A 21,055-nucleotide genomic window follows, 5' to 3' on the forward strand; every position below is an offset into this window, starting at 1 on the left:
GTTTGGAGTCACACATTTTTCCGAATTAGGTGAAGACCTGAATTAACCAATATCGATTAGTTAAAGCATTACCACATTACAAATCATTTCTAATTTTGTCCAAATTAAGTAAAGATACAGATAAACTGAATCCACTAATCCAGCTTAACCGAGGGGTTTACTGTAGTCTTTTTGTTTAAAAAGATAACTTAAGCATAAAAGTATTTAATATATGTTTACAATATTTCCACTCAATCAGGTTTTTAATTGATACCAAACTTTGTTAAAATTGTTAAAAAAATGCTTTCAGTATTTTAAAACATCTATCATTAATATTAGATCGTTTTGTGGAAATTAGATACAAAAAATTACAGTTTTTGTGTGATTTAATATGCGAACAAATAACATATGTCCTGCGTGGTAAGGAAACAGCAGTTGCAAACTATTCCGTATATATAACACATTGTCACTGTGCATTAAAATGGTCACATGATGATTCATTTCTATTCAGATACATTGTTTGAGATTTTTCCAACTGATCCTGTTGTCAGTTTTCGACTTTATTGGAGTGCCTGGAGCGACTGGTCGACGTGTTACCCAAGTTGCAACAACGGTCAACAGTAAGTTACAACTACAAAGCTGACATTAAGGCTTTGTGGTATGTAGTAACGCTTGGGAGAGCGTCTTGGCTTGGTATTGACTTTTCGTTTGTCTTAACTGATACTGGTCAATCTGGCAATCCCCTACTGCAAAGCTGACCTGTGCAGCTTACGAGGCAGGCAGTGGTGCTTGTGATTCGACTTTTGGCGGATTCTCAACTGAGTCTGTGCAGTTCAGTTGGTAGAGCGCGAGTCCCGGTATACCTCCTGTCGTGGGTTCGAATCCCACCACAGGCTGGTCTTTTTAAGCCTATACTTTGCTGTATCGGAATGCTTGGCGACCGGGTTGTTCGGTATTACGCCTTTAATGGGCCTGGCGTACTATGATTTATACATAAGTGCAGGTTTTTTTTTAAGGTTTGGTCTGGGTGACCGCTAAGTAGTTTTAAGAGACCGCAAGTGTTTCATTTAAATACCAAAAATAGCCATATTTGCTTAAATAGCCATTTCGGGAAACCGCTGGAGAAATTTGGGGGACCGTTTCAGTTCCCCAAAACACCTTAAAAAAACACTGCATAAGTGTGTTGTGATCGCTGGTCTGCATAAATGCTGCAGGTCTGATCCCAGTTATGAATTGATGTTCAACTTCATTCAGTGGTGGGATTCATCGGGTTCACACCAGTCCGATAAAACTGTCTCATGAAAGTTTATGAGACCATCGAACCAGTTAGCATTACTGGTTACTGTCAATTGACTTTTTGTAACAGAACCGGCTGACAAAAAATTTGAATCCCACCGCTGTCTTAATTGTAACAACTTTTTTAACTTTAGCGCTTTATTTTATTACAAGTAGCTAATACTGTTCATCTTGCTTGCAGTATTATGATAGTTTATGCATTTTAACATTCACATTTTATTTAAAAGCAAATATGCCCTAATTCTGCTAATTGTATATTCCCTTTAACTGCATAACAGTTGTAAATCCAAAACCATATTCATGGGGAAAATTAACTGGATAATAAAAGCTTATCTAGTTGGGAATTAGATGTATCTGAAAAAAAATAGGGTCACCTTTTGAAAAGTATTTTTTCGTTCTTCAGGCATCGAACACGGGCCTGTGTTGTGAGTAACTCCACACTTTGTGAAGGTGACTGGTTGGAGGTCAGAAACTGTACAGAAGAAAATTGCGGTAAGTACCAGCATTTTTGTTGAGTAGAAACTTAAACAAACATACATGTAGCTAAATTTGAAACCTGCTACAAATAATCTACAACAGGGTTGTCAAACAAATACCCTGTCAGACCATTCTATTTGTGGTATAGTATATGCAACTCGACTTACATAAAAGTTTGTTTTTGGCCCACAAAGTTCCAAATGCAACAAGCTTTCATGTTTAAAGAGCTCTTCTGGCAAATGTAAATTGCTTGTGTTCCATTCTTTTTTTCCCTTTGTTTATCGTGCCCTGTACTAGTCGCATTCAGTGTTAATTGCCCTGATGGATGCGACCTGTAAGGTCGGAATAAAATTACATTTGCCAGAAGAGCTCTTTAAACTTGATACTATGCCTGGCAGCAATAGCTTATATATGCAACAAGCTTTCACCCACCTTTTACATAGTTTTAATTAAAATCAATGTTCCCAGTTCCCTCACACTAATTTAATGGCAACATTTTTGCTTCAAAAGACGGAAAATGGGACAGATGGCAGCCATGGTCAAGTTGTTCTGAACCTTGTGGGGAAGGAAAAAAATACAGGGTTCGACAATGCAGAAATGGACAATGTAAAGGCAGAGTAATAGCAGAAAAAAGCTGCAATGTGCAAGACTGCCCACTGTGTAAGTTTGGACAAAACATTGTTCTATTTAAATAAGGAGTTAAGGCCCATCCACACTGGACGTAGCTTAGCGAAGCGAAGTTGGGCGTTTTTTCGAAGTTGGGCAAATTTTTATCTATTTAAAAAGATAAACTACTAGTTTTACATTTTTTAAAACAGCCAACTGTGCTTTTTCACTGACAAACAAAAACTCGTTACTTTTAAACCTTCATCCAGCCCACTGTACAGTTTTCGGCAAAGTTTCTGGCAAAAATTTACGACTGTACAGGAACCTTCGCCCAACTTTTTCGCTACGCTCACGAAACCTCGGCGAGTTCGCGCAAATTCGGGTGAAGGCTGCGTCTGGTGTGAACAGTCCCAGTGAAATCCATTGTAGCGAATGTTCACCCAACTTCGCTTTGCTACGCTACGTCCGATGTGAACGGGCCTTTAGGCAAAACATATGTATTGCAAATAAATTTATTAAATGATTCCATTACTTAAGTATTGTGGCACGTTTCTTATTCTTACTGTAAAGTGGATTTGTAAGAATGCCTTTTCTTAACTAGCGATACATTAAAATTTTATCGTTGGGATTCAGTGTTCAAAAAAATAGAATTGCAATAAATAGAATCAGCTACAATTTAATAAAATAATTCATTTTCATAAGTTTAATGGTGAAAATAACATCCCAAATAGACATAAAAAGCGACATGCTGAGTGATATCACGAAATGTTTGAAATGTATAGCATGTCGCTATTTACATTTTTTGGGCCGTTACTTTTACCATTGAACTTGTGAACAGATCTGTGTATTGTGTTTCAAAATCCAATGTCATATCCATATTTTAGACCCAGGAGGCGATTGTGCAGACCCAGATGATGTAAACAGCTATAGAGGAAATATTTTAGTAGCAAAGAATGGACACAACTGTAAACCCTGGAGCGAAACTAATTTGTACGTTGTTTCTGAACTCCAAATTTAGAACTGTATTTTCAGACTCTAATGTATGTTTTTTTCTAATGTATGCCTAAAATAAAAGCGTTTGTTGCCCTTACATAAATTACACTGGGCAACAAAAAATTTTTTTTTTTCTGGTGTCTGTAATGTTTGAACGGATTTTGACTAATTCTAGTGCCCTGATTTCAAAAATGCAATCAGTTTATCTGTATCACGTCTAGATTTCCTGTTATGGTGCATCCACGTTTGAAAAACAATCTATATGCGTACACTATAGTGAAACTGGTTTTGAGTATTTTATTTGGAATTAACGTTATTGCAAGAACAAAATTTCGAATTTAATTTTAAATGTAACAGGTGGACACTCCTAACAAACAAAATTCAACACAAAAAATGTTTCAAATTTGTAAGTTGTCAGGTATAGGCCTACACATGTACTTTGGTAACTTTCAGTGACTGGCAGCAATGTCATCCCGTTTAATTGACCAACAGTAATTAGCCAGGACCACATTATTCTCTCTTCCCTGACACGTTTTGTTTTACTGATATTCTTTTGGAACCTTTCAGCTTAATTCTCATCATTTATATCCCCTACGTTTTAATGAAAGTGTAGCTTTATACTCATTTTGTTACCAAATTTTTCAGACCGCTTAATAACTTGTACTCTTTCTTATAATTTAATACTGTTACAAATACTGTTTTTGTCCATTACTGCAATATTCCAATCAACATTAGGTAAGTGGAGCCCATTGCTTGTCCTAAACCCCTAAAGCCACATCGAAGTGTGTAAGATATGCACATTTGATACAGATCTTTTTTTTCTTTTTAGTTGTGTTGTATGGGTAGTCACCAGTAATGTAGCATAAAACATCTTGGTAATTCATACAACACCTTATAGATGACCTAGCCACTATTAATTTTAATTTTACCACCTTGCTTTACTAGTCTGAAAATCACTCCATAAAACACGTATAGTTTAAAGTTATCGTTAGCCTGCACCAACCATTTTTAGACAGAGCATAAGCATAGAATGCATATTCATGCTATGAAACTGACTGCACTGTAGGAAATTGATGTGTATAATGTAACAAAACTTTAACAAACACATAAAAGCATGATTTTAAAGTCATTGAATCAACGTAGGCATAAATTTTGATTTTGTAAATAACTTAAAAAGTTAAACTGATTGAAGAAAACCGTAATGATTTTTGAAATCAGCACCCTAAAATTAGTCAATATCAGTTTTAACATTAGAGACACCAAAAACTGTGTTGGCCAGTGTTATTGTTGTTTTTAAATAAAACTGACTAAAGTCAGAGTAAAAAACACACAAAATAAGTGCAATTAAAAATAATATATAACGAATAGTAGTTAAAGATGTCATAGTTTAAATTTTTCAGCACTAGTACATGTCATTATCAACAATGCAGTAAAACTTATACTAGATGCAAAGAAAAGACTTTCATTTTGTACCACTTGGTATTGTAGAATCTGCTAAACCTGTTGTTATAGTGCCGGTTCACCATTAGTGGAAGCAAATTTCTGCCGTAATCCAAATAATCGAACGAAATCCTGGCCATGGTGTTACTCTGCAAGGAACGACAAGAGACGTTGGTGTGATGTGCCTCTGTGTCCTAAAAGTAGGTGTAAACAAAAGAGTGATTTGGAACCATACAAAATGAGTAAATAAAATGTTAGAATCTAAGCCCAGTGATAATGAATAGTGATTTGTAAACTGTGTCAAAGAGATTTGAACCAAACCCATACAATAAACATAAACCATTACGTTAGTGCTATTTTCGTGTTTTGGGGGTCACAGTTTTTTTAAGATATATAGGTTAACAAGTTTTGTTGAAACCCTAATGAATCGTTAGAACAACTACAGCGGTGGTTCTCTGGTTCGGGGCCACGAGCTGTATTCCGGGGGACCACGGGTGTATGCTCACTACAAACATCCACTAAAAGACAGCCATTTTGTTTTATAATGCTTAGAATTAAGTGTGTTTTTCAAATGAATTATTTTCCTAATTCAATCGACTATCTCCTACACTATTTGTCCATATTGTGGTTTATTTTTAGAGAGACAACTATCCAGATAGACCACGGACTTTACAATTTAGTTGAGTTTGCTACACACATTTTTGCTAGGGTGGCACAGGTTTACGGGGTAACTTATGGGGGCCACGAAAACCGAAACTTACTTTTAGAAGGCCACGGAAAAAAATACTTTTATAAAAGATTGAGAACCACCGACCAAGTATCAGTAAAATTGTGAAATTGACTCAGCCTTAAAGTTGTGTAAAATTTAGTTTGACCATTGTATCTTTCTGTGAAAATGTGTAGAACCATTTTGGAAAAAGTTTACCAAATGGTCAGCATGTACACGACCATGTGGTGAAGGGACAAAATATCGAACTCGAACTTGTAAGCATGGTGAAGTGACACAAGGAAAATGTACAGGATCGGTCAAAAGGGAAATGTCGTGCAATGAACAATCATGCGGTAAAACAATGTTCATGATACTATGTGTGTGTTTAAAAGTGTGTTATAACCAGTTGTGGGATTCAATTTTTTTGTCACAGAGTTCTATCACAAAAGTCATATTTTTTAGCCGGTTCTGTTAGAAAAAGTCTATTGACAGTAACCAGTAATGCTAATTAGTTTGCTGACCTCATAAAATCTCGTGAGACGGTTTTGTAGAACTGGTGTGAACCAGCTGAATACCACCATTGGCTCTAACCTTTTTATATCAACACCCTTTAGAAATTACCAACCCCGTTGTCACTTACCAATATGTGAAAAATGTGTAGGAAGTATGTTTGTTTTGGACAAAAACTTAGTGACAATTATACACTATTTATAACAAAGTGGAATAACTAGTGTTGTTAAACACCTTTCTATGTAAAAAAACATAAGTTATATTAACCAATTTTGCAGTATGTTTAAACACACTTATGTATTTTGTTTGCCTTAATAAATTCAGATTTTATTTATAATGGCCAAGTTTAGATCATTGTTTTACTAATCACCGTAAGGCACTTTTTCTCAAAAACAACAGTTAAAACACTTTTGTTATTTAAGAAATTGCCCCCATACAATAGAATGTAAAAAAGAAAGATTCTTGCTTCTGACCAGTTGATTATTTAGAATTATTCATGAATAAACCTTGGTAAAAACAACCGTTTGTTTTTGTTTTTTCAGATCCAGTAAATCGGACACTTACCTTGCCCCAACCAACTGATGGAATTGGTTGCGTGAACCTCAGTTCCATTAGCTCGTACCGAGGACAGGCTTTTAAGACACTCGATGGGATAACATGTCAATATTGGGATGCACAAACTCCAAACAGTCATAACTACAAGTAAGGAAATAAAAGTTTAACTTGGTTCATACAACTTTAAGTATATATATATATGCAAACCTAGGTAGAATTGACATCCCTTACAATTTAGTAATTGCATATTTTGTTTTATTTCATAACGCTTGTGATTTTTAAGCAATTAATAAGAAAAAAAGCTTGGTTATTTTACTCAAAAAACTTGGCAAATTGAATATGTAATTTCCATTTGTTTGCAGTAGTAGTAGTGTGAAACTTTAAATGGAATAAACCAAATTGAAAAAGATGGTGGCAACTTGAGTTCAGGGCAAACATGACTAATGTGGTAATTTTTTGCTGTTTACTAACCTAATAAAGTTCTAACAATACTATTGATGCCAAATCTAACACTGCATACCAAGTTTGTAGAGCGCTTCTGGCAAATGTAATTTTTTTTCCGACGTTTCTAGAGCCTATACAGATGCTACAGACACCTGCTTAAAGTTTAGAGGCCCAATCATTCGTTGTCGCATGGTGTTTCTGTTGCGTTATGATGTGGTTGTATTCATTCTTGTTTCCTTTGTTTATCGTGCACTGTACTAGTCACATTCAGTGTTATTTACCCTGATGAAGACGACCTGTAAAGGACATCGAAACGTCGGAATAAAATTACATTTACCAGAAGAGCTCTGCAAACTTGATATTACGCCTGGCAGCAATAGCTTATATATCTAACACTAGTGATGGGACGGGTACCCGGTACTCGGTACTCGGTATCGATGGTATCGAACGATTTCAGTGGTATCGATACTCGTACTCGGTATCGAAATTTTTTGTCTCAGTTTTCGATACCAACGTGCGAGTACCGAAGGTCCATTTACACCATAAGAATACGGGCAACTTTATGCCAATATTTGCTTCGGACAGCATAAAATTGGAAAAAAGTTCCGCCAGGTTACGTATATTTTTTTCACTATCGTATGGAGATAACATTTTTCTGCATGTGTGTGTGCACGCCTGTACCCCGGCCATGACAGATAAATTAGTCAGTGATATACAACTAAGTACAACACTGTACTTAAGTACTCGGTAATCGTACTCGGTACTCGGTATCGAAGGTATATACATGTGGTACTCGTACTCGGTATCGGTACTCGCTTCAAAACCTGGTATCGTCCCATCACTATCTAACACTGCATACCTTGGCACAATATGTATTGTTCAGTGGTCTAAGATGACTTAATTACTTCATTTTTTCAGCACGGTTGAAAACATCGAAAACCTGGGGTTGGTGGAAAATTACTGCCGGGTTTTATCAGAAGATGACGTTTATCCAAAATGTCTAGCAGTGGCGGAAACAATAGCTCTTGCAATATGTGATATTCCATTGTGCAAACCAGGTACCAAAGTTGCAAATGCTTTTGTGTAGATTATGCTGTAAAAAAAATGTTATAACTTAAATAGTACGGTCATCTGCGAACAAAATGTAAAAAGCACATTTATACAGCTTGTGGCCCACTGAAAAATACTTATTTGCCTAAATGTATAGTGCACATTGAAACAAAGATACTGTTGGAATTTAGCAAGCTTCTTTAATTGAAAAATCCATTAGTCATTGTGACAAAATAGTTGATATTTTATGTCGTACATGCTAGTTGTTTTTCTGGTGTATGTCTAATGTAATAGTACTAGCAGCCTAGTCACATGATCGGCGAGCCAATATACACAACACAAAGACTGATACACTCTCCTGTGCACTGACATTGTACAATTGCATTATAGGATATGACTTCAATTCTATAAGCAATAAGCACAGCTTTGTTATTCACATGAACAATATATATCAAGGCTTTATTGTTATTGACTATGTGACTTTGTATAACTGCGAGCTGTATTGGCTTTTGTCACTTCTAGAGCTCAACAATCAAGCTAAGAATTGCTTGCATGATTTAAGGTGTTAGGTGTGCAAACTGCAAAACATTTAAAATGTATTATGCTAATGAATTACACGTCTGTGCATTTAGAAAAAGTTTAGAAATGCAACTACGGCACTTTGTACAATGACTAACAAACAAAAATGCCCATTTATAAACAACTTGTTGTCAACAAACTCTATGTTATTATTGAAACACCCACATTAAAAATACTCAATGGTGCTTAATTTTACCGCTAATACATAAACATCATAATCAAAACACGTCATAGAAATCCAAACTGAGCCGTGTTTCTGAAAATGTAAACACCGTTTATTTAATCCTGGTAAATTAATTCTGGGAATCATTCCCTTTTCTGTTACCATTGTTACAACGATTTCCACCTTACATTTTATGTATATCACAAGTTGGGCTGTTCATTTCGGGTTAAATTTGTTCTGTATAACTTTCAAAAGTTTGTCCACTGATTTTAACCGGCAAATAAGCATTTCCCAATTTGTGAAATACTGTTTATTACTCTCTCAGAAGTTGAAGAAGTGCCGCCGATCGGGTGTAGAACTCCAGGAGAGCTATATTTTGGAGGAATGAACACAACTAGAAGTGGTTACGCCTGTCAACGTTGGGACGTTAACTACCCTCACCTTCACCAGACATTGTAAGTTCACATTACATATTTTGTTAAATTTCCCTGATTTTATTCATTCGTACCTTACTAGTCGGAATTCCACCTTATTGGGTAAACTATTTTCTTTATGTCTCGTGTCTCAATTAGTTTTCATACTGCAGACAGTGCACATTGTTTCGACCTATAAGGTCTCATCAGTGCAGCTGGTGACGAGAGATCGGCCGCATTGGCTAGTGTAGACATCAAACGGCACTCCAGTTTGTGGTGAGCAACAGGGTACAACCCCATACATCACCCAGTCTGTGCGATGCCACAACTGGACATACAGCACAAATGAAACTGGCTCACAGTGGCCAAGCAACTGCTTGGGAACCACAGTGAAGTCGGCTCAGTGTCACAGTATCACTGTCTGCAGCTTATCATTTATTGGCTCATATGCTTTTACTTTGATACTTAGATCTCATACTTTTTTGTTAGTGTCGTTGAACAAAAGATACTTAATATACAAACAGCGGTGCACACTGCCTAAGATTTTAAAATCACCCTCCGATTAAGTTTTAAAAATAGTTTTTCAATTGCCAAAAGACGACTGATATGTTTATTTTAGCAAACCACACGACGCGGATATGCGTGAGAGAGGAATCGGGCCACATAATTACTGCAGAGACCCGGTTTTCGACGGACCCTGGTGCTACACAACTGATCCACATAAAAGATTCGAATATTGTGATGTTCCACTTTGTTGAATCAACACGTTTGTGAAAATTTTTTCATGTTTAGTGAGAAGAAATAAACGTAGCCAGAGTGTTGATCAGTTAAAAAAGCAAAAAGACGACAAACAGGGCGATACACTCGTATGAAGAACCGGTTAGGTAGGAGTTATAAGCACTGATGGGGTTCAGCCGGTTCGCACTGGTTCTATGGAACCGTCTCACGAAATTTTATGAGATCAGCGAACCGGTTAGCATTACTGGTTGCTGTCAATGGACTTTTTGTAACAGAACCGGCTGAAAAATATGACTTTTGTGATAGAACCGGCTAACAAAAAAATTGAATTCCACCACTTTTATAAGTTACGTGTAACACAATTGAATTCCACCACAATTGGTTCAGAAGGCAAAATCTGAAGATCGTGAAACGCTTAGTCAGGAGTAATAAGTGTGTTTATAAATCGATTAAGAAACTTGTCAAAGGTTTTCTTTTGTTTTTCGTTCTAGCGAATTGTTTTGAACAAAGGGTCAAAGTCTGCAAGACTCTAACGACAACGTAAGAAAGAAATACTTTTTAAAGTTTGCAAAAACAATCAACAAAACACATTGCTTGTACACCAATAAAGAAACTCCCCATCAAAATGGTTTTTGTTTTGCATTTAGTTTAAACGAATTGTTTTAAACAACAGGTCAACGTTTGCAGACTTTTTAAACTTTGGAAAAAAATCAAAAGACATTAAATTGTTTCTGTCAGTTCTTATTTGCAGTTAAGAAGACACTTGTCTTCATTTTCCAAGAAGAGCTGTTCCTCGCCTCCTATCTCCATCAATCGCCTTCCGAAGATGATCAGTGTTCCCAAGAAGCAGGCGGCGATGAAGATGAAGAATAGGAAATGATCCAACAACATGGCAACGTATTTCCATTCGTCCTCTCGCTGAAAACGAAAGAAAACCCGATTAAGTTGTTACAATATCCGAAAATACTTGAAAAGAGCGGCAGACAGTCAGGGTCAGTTTAATCTTTTTTTTAGCAAATTGAGAATTACAAAATACAATTAATACGTTATCAGTCGGATTAGCAACTATATAAACTGTAAAAACATATCTAAGACAGAACCATTGCTTATAATAAGGAACTAGTTTATTGGTTTATTACACAAAAACTGTCCTCGATTACAGAGAAATCGTCCTGTTACTTTCATTGTTTTTGACTAAGAAAGCCATTCATCGGCGTAAACGATTTTTATACATTATATTGCATAACGAAAAACACAGACTGATTTAAGTGCACTGAAAGCTTCAGTCCAGCATAAATTCTTTTTTCCTTTGATCATCGAGCACTGTAGGCGCATTCAGTGTTATTTAGGTGAAACGTTGGTACAAAAATACGTTTGCCAGAAGAGCTCTGTAAATTTGATATTCTGCCTGGCAGCAACAGCTTATATATTATTTTATTACATTGGTAATCCTTAAAACAACTGTTGATTATAGCACAGTCAAACAGTAATAATGATTGCCACCAGACTTTCATCAAATTCCACCAAATCCTGCCATCTCACCTTTTGGCTCTCTTCCTGATCCCGGAAGTAATCCGCCACAAAATTCACACCGTCCACCGCCTGTCTGACGTCACTGCCCATCACACGGTGGCGCCCTTCAGTCGGATCACGGCCCGAGAAGTCTGGCCCAACAATAACTTTCTTATTTATCGCCTTAAAACAGGGCTACAGTCGGCCTTAAGTCTATTGCTCTTATTATGTCAGCTTGCCGTAGCTTATGTGTGTTGATCGGTATAGTAGCATGTTGTATATGCCATTTTAAGGTGTTTTGGGGGACTGAAACGGTCCCCCAAATTTCTCCAGCGGTTTCCAAATAAGCAAATATGGCTATTTTTTGGTATTTAAATGAGACACTTGCGGTCTTTTAAAACTACTTAGCGGTCACCTAAACCAAACCTTAAAAAACCTGTACCTGTGATATCATTGCAGAGTTTAGGAGCTTTAGCCGCTTTGAGTTTCTTCTCAGCGTAAGGATCAAGTTTCTTCATCGTTGAGCTCAGTGCAAACTTGGGAAGCCACACCATAAAAATCTGACAAGCAAATTACATGTCTAATGTATTAATTACGTAAAACAAGTGAATATAAAGTGAAGACAGAAGTTTCAAATAAAGGCGGTGAGTTGGTGTTGCGCGTTTTTTCTATAACTGGGGATCCCATAGCACTTTTGCTATCGGTCAATTTGATCACCAAGCAATTGTTTTGTGACTCTATTTATGACTTGTCCGTGCTGAAACAAGTTATATTTGGTCCATTAGCTGAATTTGCGAAAGCCGTCAGCAGCTGCATTCTATTTCATAACTTTGTGCTAAAAGTATATTAAAACTAACTCACGTTGCTTTCACTACTGAGGCAACCTAATCATTAAAAATTGCTATCCCCTGCTTTGAAATGAATGTAAAAAACCTATTAGGCCAGTGGTCGGCAACCGCCGGTCCGCGAGAAGTTCGTTACCGGGACGTATAGTTTTCAGGTTAAATGCTCTGAAACATTTGTCCCGTGCATCCCCGGGATGATAAACTAGTTTAAGCATTTGTATTGTTAAATATTTGTAGTTTTTTGAAGGGCCGTTCCGCGATAAAATTTTCAGTTTCAAAAACGGTACGCAGTGCGAGAAAGGCTGCCTACCTGCTAAAGGCCATACATTTGCCTGAAATTAAAATACTTGATTATATTGTTTGGATTTTAAAGCAGTTGTTTTTACCTTTTTAACTCTCTCGGACATAGTATGTGTTGTAGGTCCCCTGTAATGTATGTTGATCACCACTACTGTAATCATAATTGAAAGACACACCAAGATCATGGTGAACACGATGTATTGACACAACAGCGGAACTCCCTTCGCTGTCGATGGGATTGCTTCCACTAAAAATCAATACGACTTTGTTAAAGTGTGCTTAGCGGGTTTTTGCTGAAACTAACAGATATAAACTTGTACAACGATACCGCAAAAATTTAAGTTCATTACACCTAGTTTCTTTTTAAGTTTACTTAATTTTGTTGTCAAAGTACACCAGGCCCATTAAAGACGCTACACCAAATCAGCCGGTCACCAAGCATTCACAACCATATGGCAAGGCGTACAGGTTAGAAAAAGCCTGCGGTGGGATTCGAACCCACGACAGGAGTCATTCCGGGACTCTACCAACTTCGTCCAATTACAATGTGAGTGCGTTGGGTTACTGGTTTTGTTACAAAATCGTAAAATTATTCCTAATTATTTTTAGACGGCTGTTTTTGCCAATACGTGCCTATGTCTTCACCAGATGCACTGATGATACCTTATGGGTCGAAACACTATTAGCACCTTGTTTATCAAATTTGGCTTGGTGCAATGTAAACAGTATGTCCGTTTACTCCCAAAATTCCAACCTAAAAGTACTAAACGTATTTCTCCAATATGCAAAAATTCCAACTAAAAATACTCGCTCATTTAACAAACACTTTGGATCCTTCTTTCGAAGCTCTACTACCCAAAGCATAACGTTATTTTAAAGTTTAGCTATGTGGGATGTTGTTTTACAATATTTGCTTATCGTAGTTTGCGCCGATGTAAATAGGGCGGAGCTTGTACTCACCAATGACGAGCAAGAACACGATGAGTGACAGGAGCAGCGAGATACTGAGAGTCATCTTTTCACCAGCGTCCGACGGAAGATAGAAGACGGCACAAGTTAAAACGGAGAAGAGGAAAGTCGGAAATAAGATGTTTATGAGCAAATAAAGAGGACGACGTTGCAGCACAAAGTAGTAAGTCATGTCCACGTAAGGCCCTGAAACAAATGAAAAAAAATGAAAAAAAATGTGTTTTTTAATATATAGGCTGTGGTGAAAGTAACCTATTCCGGTTAAAAAAACGAAAAAGTCTTAGCTCGATTGTGTCACACGTATTGGGTATGTCAGTTGGCCAGCAACGCTTGTTTTATTTATTTTTTATCATGACATTGTCTTAAAATCAAGCCTAGGCTACATGCGAAAAACCCTCTTCTTTCTGGTTAGCATATTAAGATCATCTGCCACAAACCACTATTACCCGCAAAAAAGTTAGCACTCGACGCCATTTCCACATGTAAATAACAAATAAATGGACACGCGCCACTTAAAAGGTTGCCGACCCCTGGGCTATGTCATAAACCGATTATGTATCAAAAAACTGACGTCGAAAGCCCAGTCTTATACTAATAACTCATAATTGATACGTAATGCAAAAAAAAACTGATGCAACAATATACGCAAAATGCTATTCAAGTTTGAGACGGGTCCTTTATCTAAACCCGAACCACATTTTTCCTAAAAGTCCGGGTAAGTTGGTCGAGACCAAATTAAATCCAATTATTGCCGGTGTGCATGGAGATTTGTGAAAAAATCTAAATTACACAAAGCCCGGTGCTACTTACAACTATGTGTATGTATAACACATATGTTATAACATATGCATTACCAATGCATTATGTAAGACTGATAAAATAACAACCAAAAACTACGATTACTTACCCCTGCAACACGCATATTGAATGTAGTGTTTGTAACATCCAACAGCAAGAATTTTCCACTCCCCACTTTGCTTGTAAAGACTCAAATCGGGTTTGTCGCATTTGTGATCTCTGGAAAAAGTGGAAATATTTACAAAGCCGCTTACCATAGATGCCCGATTACCACAACAGTACTCACTCAACTTTCCAGTCCGAGTTGACCATGTCAAGTAAATCCATTCCTTGCGACCAAGGTCCGATTTTCATGGTACAGTTTTGTGTGTCGAATGGAAATTGCGCCACCTGTGGAACTTTGTTGTATCAGTTACGTTGTCATGTTACGTCACGCCCATTAAAGGCGTTGTACCGAATCAGACGGTCACTATAAGCGCTCCTCAAAGGCAAAGCATGAGCTATAATATCCATTCTGCGGTGGGATTTGAACCAACGACAGGAGTCTTTCCGGGACTTGCGCTCTACCAACTGAGCTACACAGACTCAGTGGAGAATCCGCCGAAAGTCGAATCACAAGCACCGTTGCCTGCCTTGTATGCTACACATGTCAGCTTCGTAGTAGGGGATCGCCAGATTTTTCACAGCATATGTAAATCACAGTACGCCAGGCCTATTGAAGGCGTTGTACCGGATCAGCCGGTCACTAAGCATTCCCAAAAGGCAAGGAGCTAGAAATAGGTATTTTGCGGTGGGATTCGAACCACACGACAGGAGGCTTTTCAGGACTCGCGCTTTACCAACTGAGCTATACACATGTTCACCCGCCAAAAGTGGTAACAATAATTATGTGATATAATAAAGTGCTTGACTTGCTATTAGCATTTGAACCACAGTTCAGGACTCGCGCTCTACCAACTGAGCTGCACAGGCTTAGGGGTGAACCCGTCGAAAGTTGAATCACAAGCACCGTTGCCTGCCTTGTATGCTGCACATGTCAGCTTATGTTGTGACTTGCACAACTACAAGACAATTCATCGTACCTGAATTTCACAGAAGCTCTTAAATATCGCTGGTGGTTTCCATTCGACGAATCCGGTGTAATTTACTTTCGCTTTTGTGAATTGAGAAATTGCAAAGTCTCCGTCAGCGCTGGAAACAAAAGATGAACTAGAAGCGTGGCTTAGCACATTTTACTACAGCATATACACTACAACCTATTCTGCAAACTGTAATATATTCTCTATATTTATTTATATTGGGTCCCATATTAGCCAACATTTTTATAATCTTGATTTGTTTCTGCAGGCAAAGTTGTAAACAGACAACCATAAGAAACGTTGCTATAAAGTCAAACACAGTGATTGGTAGTGTTACTTAAAAAAAGAAGTTATGTAAAGTACAAACTGTCCAAATCTCATGCAATTGAGACATTGTTATAAGTTTGTGCGCTTAAATAGCATAAAACACTGACATCTCAAAATGGCATATTATACAAACTGTCAAAATGTATTGTTGATTAATTCGCCCATTTTGGGGGGTTGGTAGGGTAAATATTAGGGCTGCAGGGTGAAACACAATATTCGACAGCTACAAATGCCAAATTCATAAAACTATCAAAAATTCATCCAAATTGGACGTTTTTTGAAAAATAGGTGGCTTAAGCAGTAAATATTGGGCTACATGGTGAAACACAATGATCGACGCCCTAATATGGCACAATGAACAAACTGTCCAAATTTCATCCGAATCGGACATTGTTTAAAAAAATCACCCATTTTAGGGGTCTAGTGGGGTAAATATTGGGGCTACAGTGTAAAACACAACAAACGATGCCCTAATATGGCACAATGAACAAACTGTCGAAATTTCATCCAAATCGGACATTGTTTAAAAAATCACCCATTTTAGGGGTCTAGTGGGGTAAATATTGGGGCTACAGGGTAAAACACAATAATCGACGCCCTAATATGGCACAATGAACAAACTGTCCAAATTTAATCCAAATCGGACATTGTTTAAAAAATCACCCATTTTAGGGGTCTAGTGGGGTAAATATTGGGGCTACAGGGTAAAACACAATAATCGACGCCCTAATATGGCACAATGAACAAACTGTCCAAATTTAATCCAATTCGGACATTGTTCAAAATTTACCCATTTTAGGGGGCTAGTGGGGTAAACACTGGGGCTATGGAGTCAAACAAAACAAATGGCACATCTACATAACTATAACTACCATCTGTGAAAATTTCATCCAAATCCATCAAACATTTCAAGGCAAAACGAGGTGGACAAACTTTGGGCAGAAGAAAAAAAACAAAAAAAAACAAAAAAAAACAAAAAAAACAAAAACAAATCGAGTAAAATCAATATGTGTCCCCTTCAGGGAAGGGGACCGATAATTAATTACAAATAGTGCTGTGCGGTTATAGTTATATGTCATACCCTTTTTAGTATCTATCAAGACAACTAAATGAACCATTTCTGTCGAACAAAATTGCCCATTAACGCAATATATCTCTTATGAAACATATGTATTCATTAAATCGACGTTTTAACGTTGTATCCGAGTAGCCTATATTACGACAAACAAAACTGAACGGTAAAAAAGTATTTTTTTATATATCTTAATAGTCCTGCACATAACAAAATATTTGTCCCCTTTAACATCTCATACAAAATGAGTGCAGCTCTTTACAGAAAAAAGCAAACGGTGCGCTTGTGTTTTTTCCAACTTACTTATTGTAGAGCACCACTTCGGGCAACCATAGTTCGGTTGTTGGCAAGTGGACGTATTCCAAACCTTCGTAATCCACCGGATCCCAAACTAAACGAGGATCCTGCCAGATTTGCAACACCCACATCTTCGTCTCAATCTTCTGGTTCACTTCACTCTAAAAACATCAATTTGACCTCAATAGTTTGGGGCTTAAACGTAAAGTTGTTGTTTTTTGTTGTTGTATGTCTTCCTTGATTAAAAAAACTAAAAAAATGCGTTAATCTTCTGAATCGCTTGAAAACTTTAGGCCAAACTATATTTAGACTGCCAAACTTATGTAGTGTTTGGCGGCTTGGTGCAACTGCCTTGAAATCGCGAGGTTGTGAGGTTGTGGGTTCCAATCCCACCTTCCTCATTGCGTTTTTATCTATGTTGGTAAGTGGTTGGTATTTTAAAAAGGCTTAACAATTATCTTTTTATAATTAGAAATTAGGCTAAATGTAAAATAGTCACAAGTGGCGCGAAACTGTACATGGGCCTACAATTGTTTTTCTTTGCAAGAAGGCGGGCATTTTTACAAACTTTTTATAATAGCTTTTATAAATAGCAAATTGAACGTAATTGACAGTTTTGTTAACTAACAAGCGTGATACCCTACCGGCCTACACAACAATAGCGTACAATTCATATTTACTTAATATTACATTCCTTCTTCCTTACCACATCGAGGAGTTGATTCAAGTACAACTTGAATATGACAGGAACACTTTTGTTATAACTTCCACTAGGCCTGACTTTCTTGTCGTATTCTTCCATCAGATCGAAGGTCAAGTCGTTACGGTCCTTTGCCAATGATGATGTCACCATACACGACGTGGCAAATAAAATTGCAAAAATCGCGCCTGCATGTAAAAAAAATATTTTTTTTCCAATAGTATTTCTATGGTTTGTTTTGTTTTTACGCTTGATCGCGCAGTCATACTTGATTAATTTGATTAGTTAGGGCTAAACAGACATGGGGTCGAATACACGCGTCCTGTATTCGAATACTTTACGAAAACTTGCATGACTGTATTCGAATTCATAAATACTTTGGTCATTTTTAAGTAACAGCAATTCGAATGGTATTCGAATAAAACGTGTCAAGTATTTGTATTCGTGAATTGTTGACCAAACTACAACGACAAGCAATTCGAATACTATTCGAATAAACCAAGGCATGTATTCGTATTCATGAATTCTACGCTCTTTTTAAAGTCCAGCAATTCGAATTGTATTCGAATAATGCGAGTCAGATATTCGTATTCACGAATTGTTTCGTAATGTTAAGGTGGCAGCAATTCGATTTGTATTCGAATAAAACGTGTCAAGTATTAGTATTCATGAATAGTTGACCAAAGAACACCAACGTGTAATTCGAATAAACCCCAAGCGTGTATTTGTATTCATGAATACTTCGTACTTTTTGAGTTTTTTGATGTAGCAAATTCGAATTAATAGTTCTAGTTATTTGTATTCACGAATCGTTCAGTTATTGTAAGAAGCAAACAATTCGAATAGCATTCGAATGCACCGGTTCGGATATTTGTAGTTGCGGAAAATAGAAGAAATAAAAGCGCCCCGAAACTTCAAAGGTATTCGATCAAAAAGTAACATGGGTTTATGAATTGCAAATTTATTGGTAAAAATGTAAACCAACGAGCTTTTTTTGCCACATCAGGTTCACTGATTTAAGTCTCCGTTATATAAATTTCACCAAATTTAGAAATGAAATGTTTGCTTCACAAACAAGCTACACCTGTCATGTGCTGCAGAACAGCCTAATGTTGCAATCTTTGTTACACAATTCCATTTATGTAACGTTACAATTAAACTTCTATGTGTCATTGTTTCGTAACATTAACAAAAACTCGTCAAATCAGGTCACATTCACTGCCAATTTGAATTGTATTCGAATCTATTTGGCAAAAATATGTAGCAAAATATTATCGACTACTCCTAGTCTGGAGGTAACCGACAATTCGAATTGTATTCGTAAAACTGTACTCATGTATTCGATTTTACGTATCTTACATTGCCAAAGGCTGACAACAATTCGAATTGTATTCGTACAAATGCAGTCATGTATTCGATTTTACGAATTGTTACCTTGCCGAAGGCCGACAACAATTCGAATTGTATTCGTCAAAAATATCGTGTATTCGAATTTGCAAATTCTTAAGTTGGCAAAAACCTACAAAATTGTTTTGTGTTCATGAATTGTTGGTTCAAAAGATAACATCAACTATTCGAATTGTATTCATGCACCACGAACGAAAGCCAAAATCATTCGAATACAGCACGAAGGTGGCAAAACCTGTATTCGAATGCATTCGAATACGAATGACGAATACGAATTGCCCCATGTCTGGTGCTAAATTGGAAGAATGGAGAATAGTTCAAGAAAAAACATTTAAAAGTAAGTGTAGGCTAGACAATATTAATTTAGTTTCAGTTGTCACTTTTTAGAGCAGGTGTTAAGCAGGCACAGTTAGTACTGGAACGCTTTAGCAGTCTTTGAAAGAAAAAAGGCACATCACGTTTTCTTGCGTAGAACAGCGGCAGTAGAATGTATCCGCGTTTTGAGAGCGAACACGCGCCGCTCCAGTGGCGCAATCGGTTAGCGCGCCGTACTTATAAGACAGTTACGGAGTAATGCGGAGGTTGTGAGTTCGAGCCTCACCTGGAGCACCTTTTTGTCGTTCTTGTTTCTGTTAAATTTTACGGCAAAGAAACAAAACAGCCCAAATCCAGTAAAATCCACTTTTCTACATTGGATTTAGTAAACATTTTGTGCGTTTTTCCGACTTTTTTGCAAGTAGCAACATACTTTTACATTCAACTGGCTAAATAACTACATATTTACGAGTTTACGACATCTTCAAAACTTCAAAACAATTTCAAGTTTCAATTAATTAACGTTTATACCCAGTGGTGGGATTATAATTTTGTTGTCAGTCGGTTCTATCACAAAAGTCATATTTTTCAGCCGGTTCTGTTACAAAATGTCCATTGACAGTAACCAGTAATGCTAACCGGTTCGCTGATGTCATAAAATTTCGTGAGACGGTTCTATAGAACCGGCTGAATCTCACCACTGTTTATCCCCCTATTTGTCTAACTTTATAAATTCTTCTCACAACGAAATTAAACACACACCTAAAGTCATAACTTACCGAAATAGTCCATATTGTAGCTGCTCCTATATTCCAGAGTCAAATCCAACTTATTCGTCTGACAACTAGAGGCAAATGACCAGCGCTTTCGGCCTGTATCTTATCAGCTGTGACTTGTAACAATTGTCGCACTTAAACAGACGTTACTTTCCACTTCCAAACACGTTGTCACCCTATTAGCGGTCTATTTGATGTCGTCTAATCGCATTTTTAGTGCTAAACGGTCAATTCCTAAGCAGCTGGTTGTTCTATAAAAGAAACGCTGCGTTTTGAAGTAACACTGTTTTCAAACGTTTTCTTGCTATTTCAGTAAACTACCCATAACCCTCAAACATTTTTTTGTGGTACCTAAACTGACAAGAATAAAGATTTTGTGCTTTAAACGTTTCAAGACACAACTTTTTAATAAGTACGGCTCGTTAAAACAAGTTTTCTTCCCGAAACTTCAGCTAAAAGCTTATTTTCTGCACATAACTCGTAACTAAATGCAAAACGAGTTTCGTGTTACTACTCTACTGCACTACAATCCTTTTGCAACGTTTCATATTCCTAACATTTGAACCTTTATAGACCACAACACTTTTCCTTAGTGTCTGATGCAGTATACAGAGGCTATCATATTAATTCATTTGTGTCTTCAGAAGATGAATATGTGGTCTAGGGCCGTTTCCCAGACAGCTGCAGACAATTCTCTTGGGGCTCA

The 21,055-nt window shown here is 37.1% G+C and overlaps 2 protein-coding genes, 1 long non-coding RNA gene and 1 other non-coding gene across 4 annotated transcripts in view; 2 read left to right on the forward strand and 2 right to left on the reverse strand.

Annotated features, from left to right (window-relative positions):
• The window catches only part of LOC145217757 (uncharacterized), a 23,852-nt gene extending 15,921 nt beyond the window's left edge, over positions 1 to 7,931 (reverse strand). The window contains exons 1-5 of the long non-coding RNA XR_013857478.1: positions 7,869 to 7,931; positions 6,575 to 6,706; positions 4,825 to 4,985; positions 2,185 to 2,307; positions 1,650 to 1,747 (exon numbers count right to left, since the gene is read on the reverse strand). This is a non-coding gene — a long non-coding RNA (uncharacterized LOC145217757). The remainder of the gene's footprint in view (positions 1 to 1,649; positions 1,748 to 2,184; positions 2,308 to 4,824; positions 4,986 to 6,574; positions 6,707 to 7,868) is intronic.
• The window catches only part of LOC145217751 (plasminogen-like), a 19,120-nt gene extending 9,148 nt beyond the window's left edge, over positions 1 to 9,972 (forward strand). Inside the window, exons 9-18 of the mRNA XM_080085095.1 lie at positions 491 to 599; positions 1,679 to 1,767; positions 2,263 to 2,412; positions 3,243 to 3,348; positions 4,864 to 4,991; positions 5,695 to 5,853; positions 6,553 to 6,712; positions 7,928 to 8,067; positions 9,127 to 9,256; positions 9,834 to 9,972. Of these exons, the coding sequence (XP_079941221.1) occupies positions 491 to 599; positions 1,679 to 1,767; positions 2,263 to 2,412; positions 3,243 to 3,348; positions 4,864 to 4,991; positions 5,695 to 5,853; positions 6,553 to 6,712; positions 7,928 to 8,067; positions 9,127 to 9,256; positions 9,834 to 9,972 (1,310 nt within the window). The remainder of the gene's footprint in view (positions 1 to 490; positions 600 to 1,678; positions 1,768 to 2,262; positions 2,413 to 3,242; positions 3,349 to 4,863; positions 4,992 to 5,694; positions 5,854 to 6,552; positions 6,713 to 7,927; positions 8,068 to 9,126; positions 9,257 to 9,833) is intronic.
• On the reverse strand, positions 9,811 to 20,581 carry LOC145217752 (acetylcholine receptor subunit alpha-1-A-like). Its single transcript, XM_080085096.1, has 11 exons — positions 20,353 to 20,581; positions 17,858 to 18,039; positions 17,158 to 17,312; positions 15,459 to 15,567; positions 14,663 to 14,766; positions 14,486 to 14,595; positions 13,570 to 13,764; positions 12,696 to 12,856; positions 11,907 to 12,024; positions 11,495 to 11,616; positions 9,811 to 10,870 (listed from the first exon to the last, which is right to left on the reverse strand). Exons 1-11 carry the CDS (start codon positions 20,363 to 20,365, stop codon positions 10,694 to 10,696), a joined length of 1,446 nt encoding a protein of 481 aa, XP_079941222.1. The 5' UTR covers positions 20,366 to 20,581; the 3' UTR covers positions 9,811 to 10,693.
• Positions 19,778 to 19,867, forward strand: Trnai-uau (transfer RNA isoleucine (anticodon UAU)). Its single transcript is given in 2 exon segments — positions 19,778 to 19,815; positions 19,832 to 19,867. It is a non-coding gene; the product is annotated as a tRNA-Ile (tRNA).
• Positions 20,582 to 21,055: the final 474 nt, after the last annotated feature.

The sequence above is a fragment of the Phallusia mammillata genome, chromosome 3 (genome assembly GCF_965637545.1).
Source record: "Phallusia mammillata chromosome 3, kaPhaMamm4.hap1.1, whole genome shotgun sequence".
NCBI lineage: Eukaryota > Metazoa > Chordata > Ascidiacea > Phlebobranchia > Ascidiidae > Phallusia > Phallusia mammillata.

Coding starts and splice junctions, on each gene's coding strand:
- LOC145217752 (XM_080085096.1), bottom strand. Junction 17,313..17,857: donor TGAATCAACTCCTCGATGTG/GTAAGGAAGAAG, acceptor TGATGTTTTTAG/AGTGAAGTGAACCAGAAGAT. Junction 14,596..14,662: donor AACTCGGACTGGAAAGTTGA/GTGAGTACTGTT, acceptor CACTTTTTCCAG/AGATCACAAATGCGACAAAC.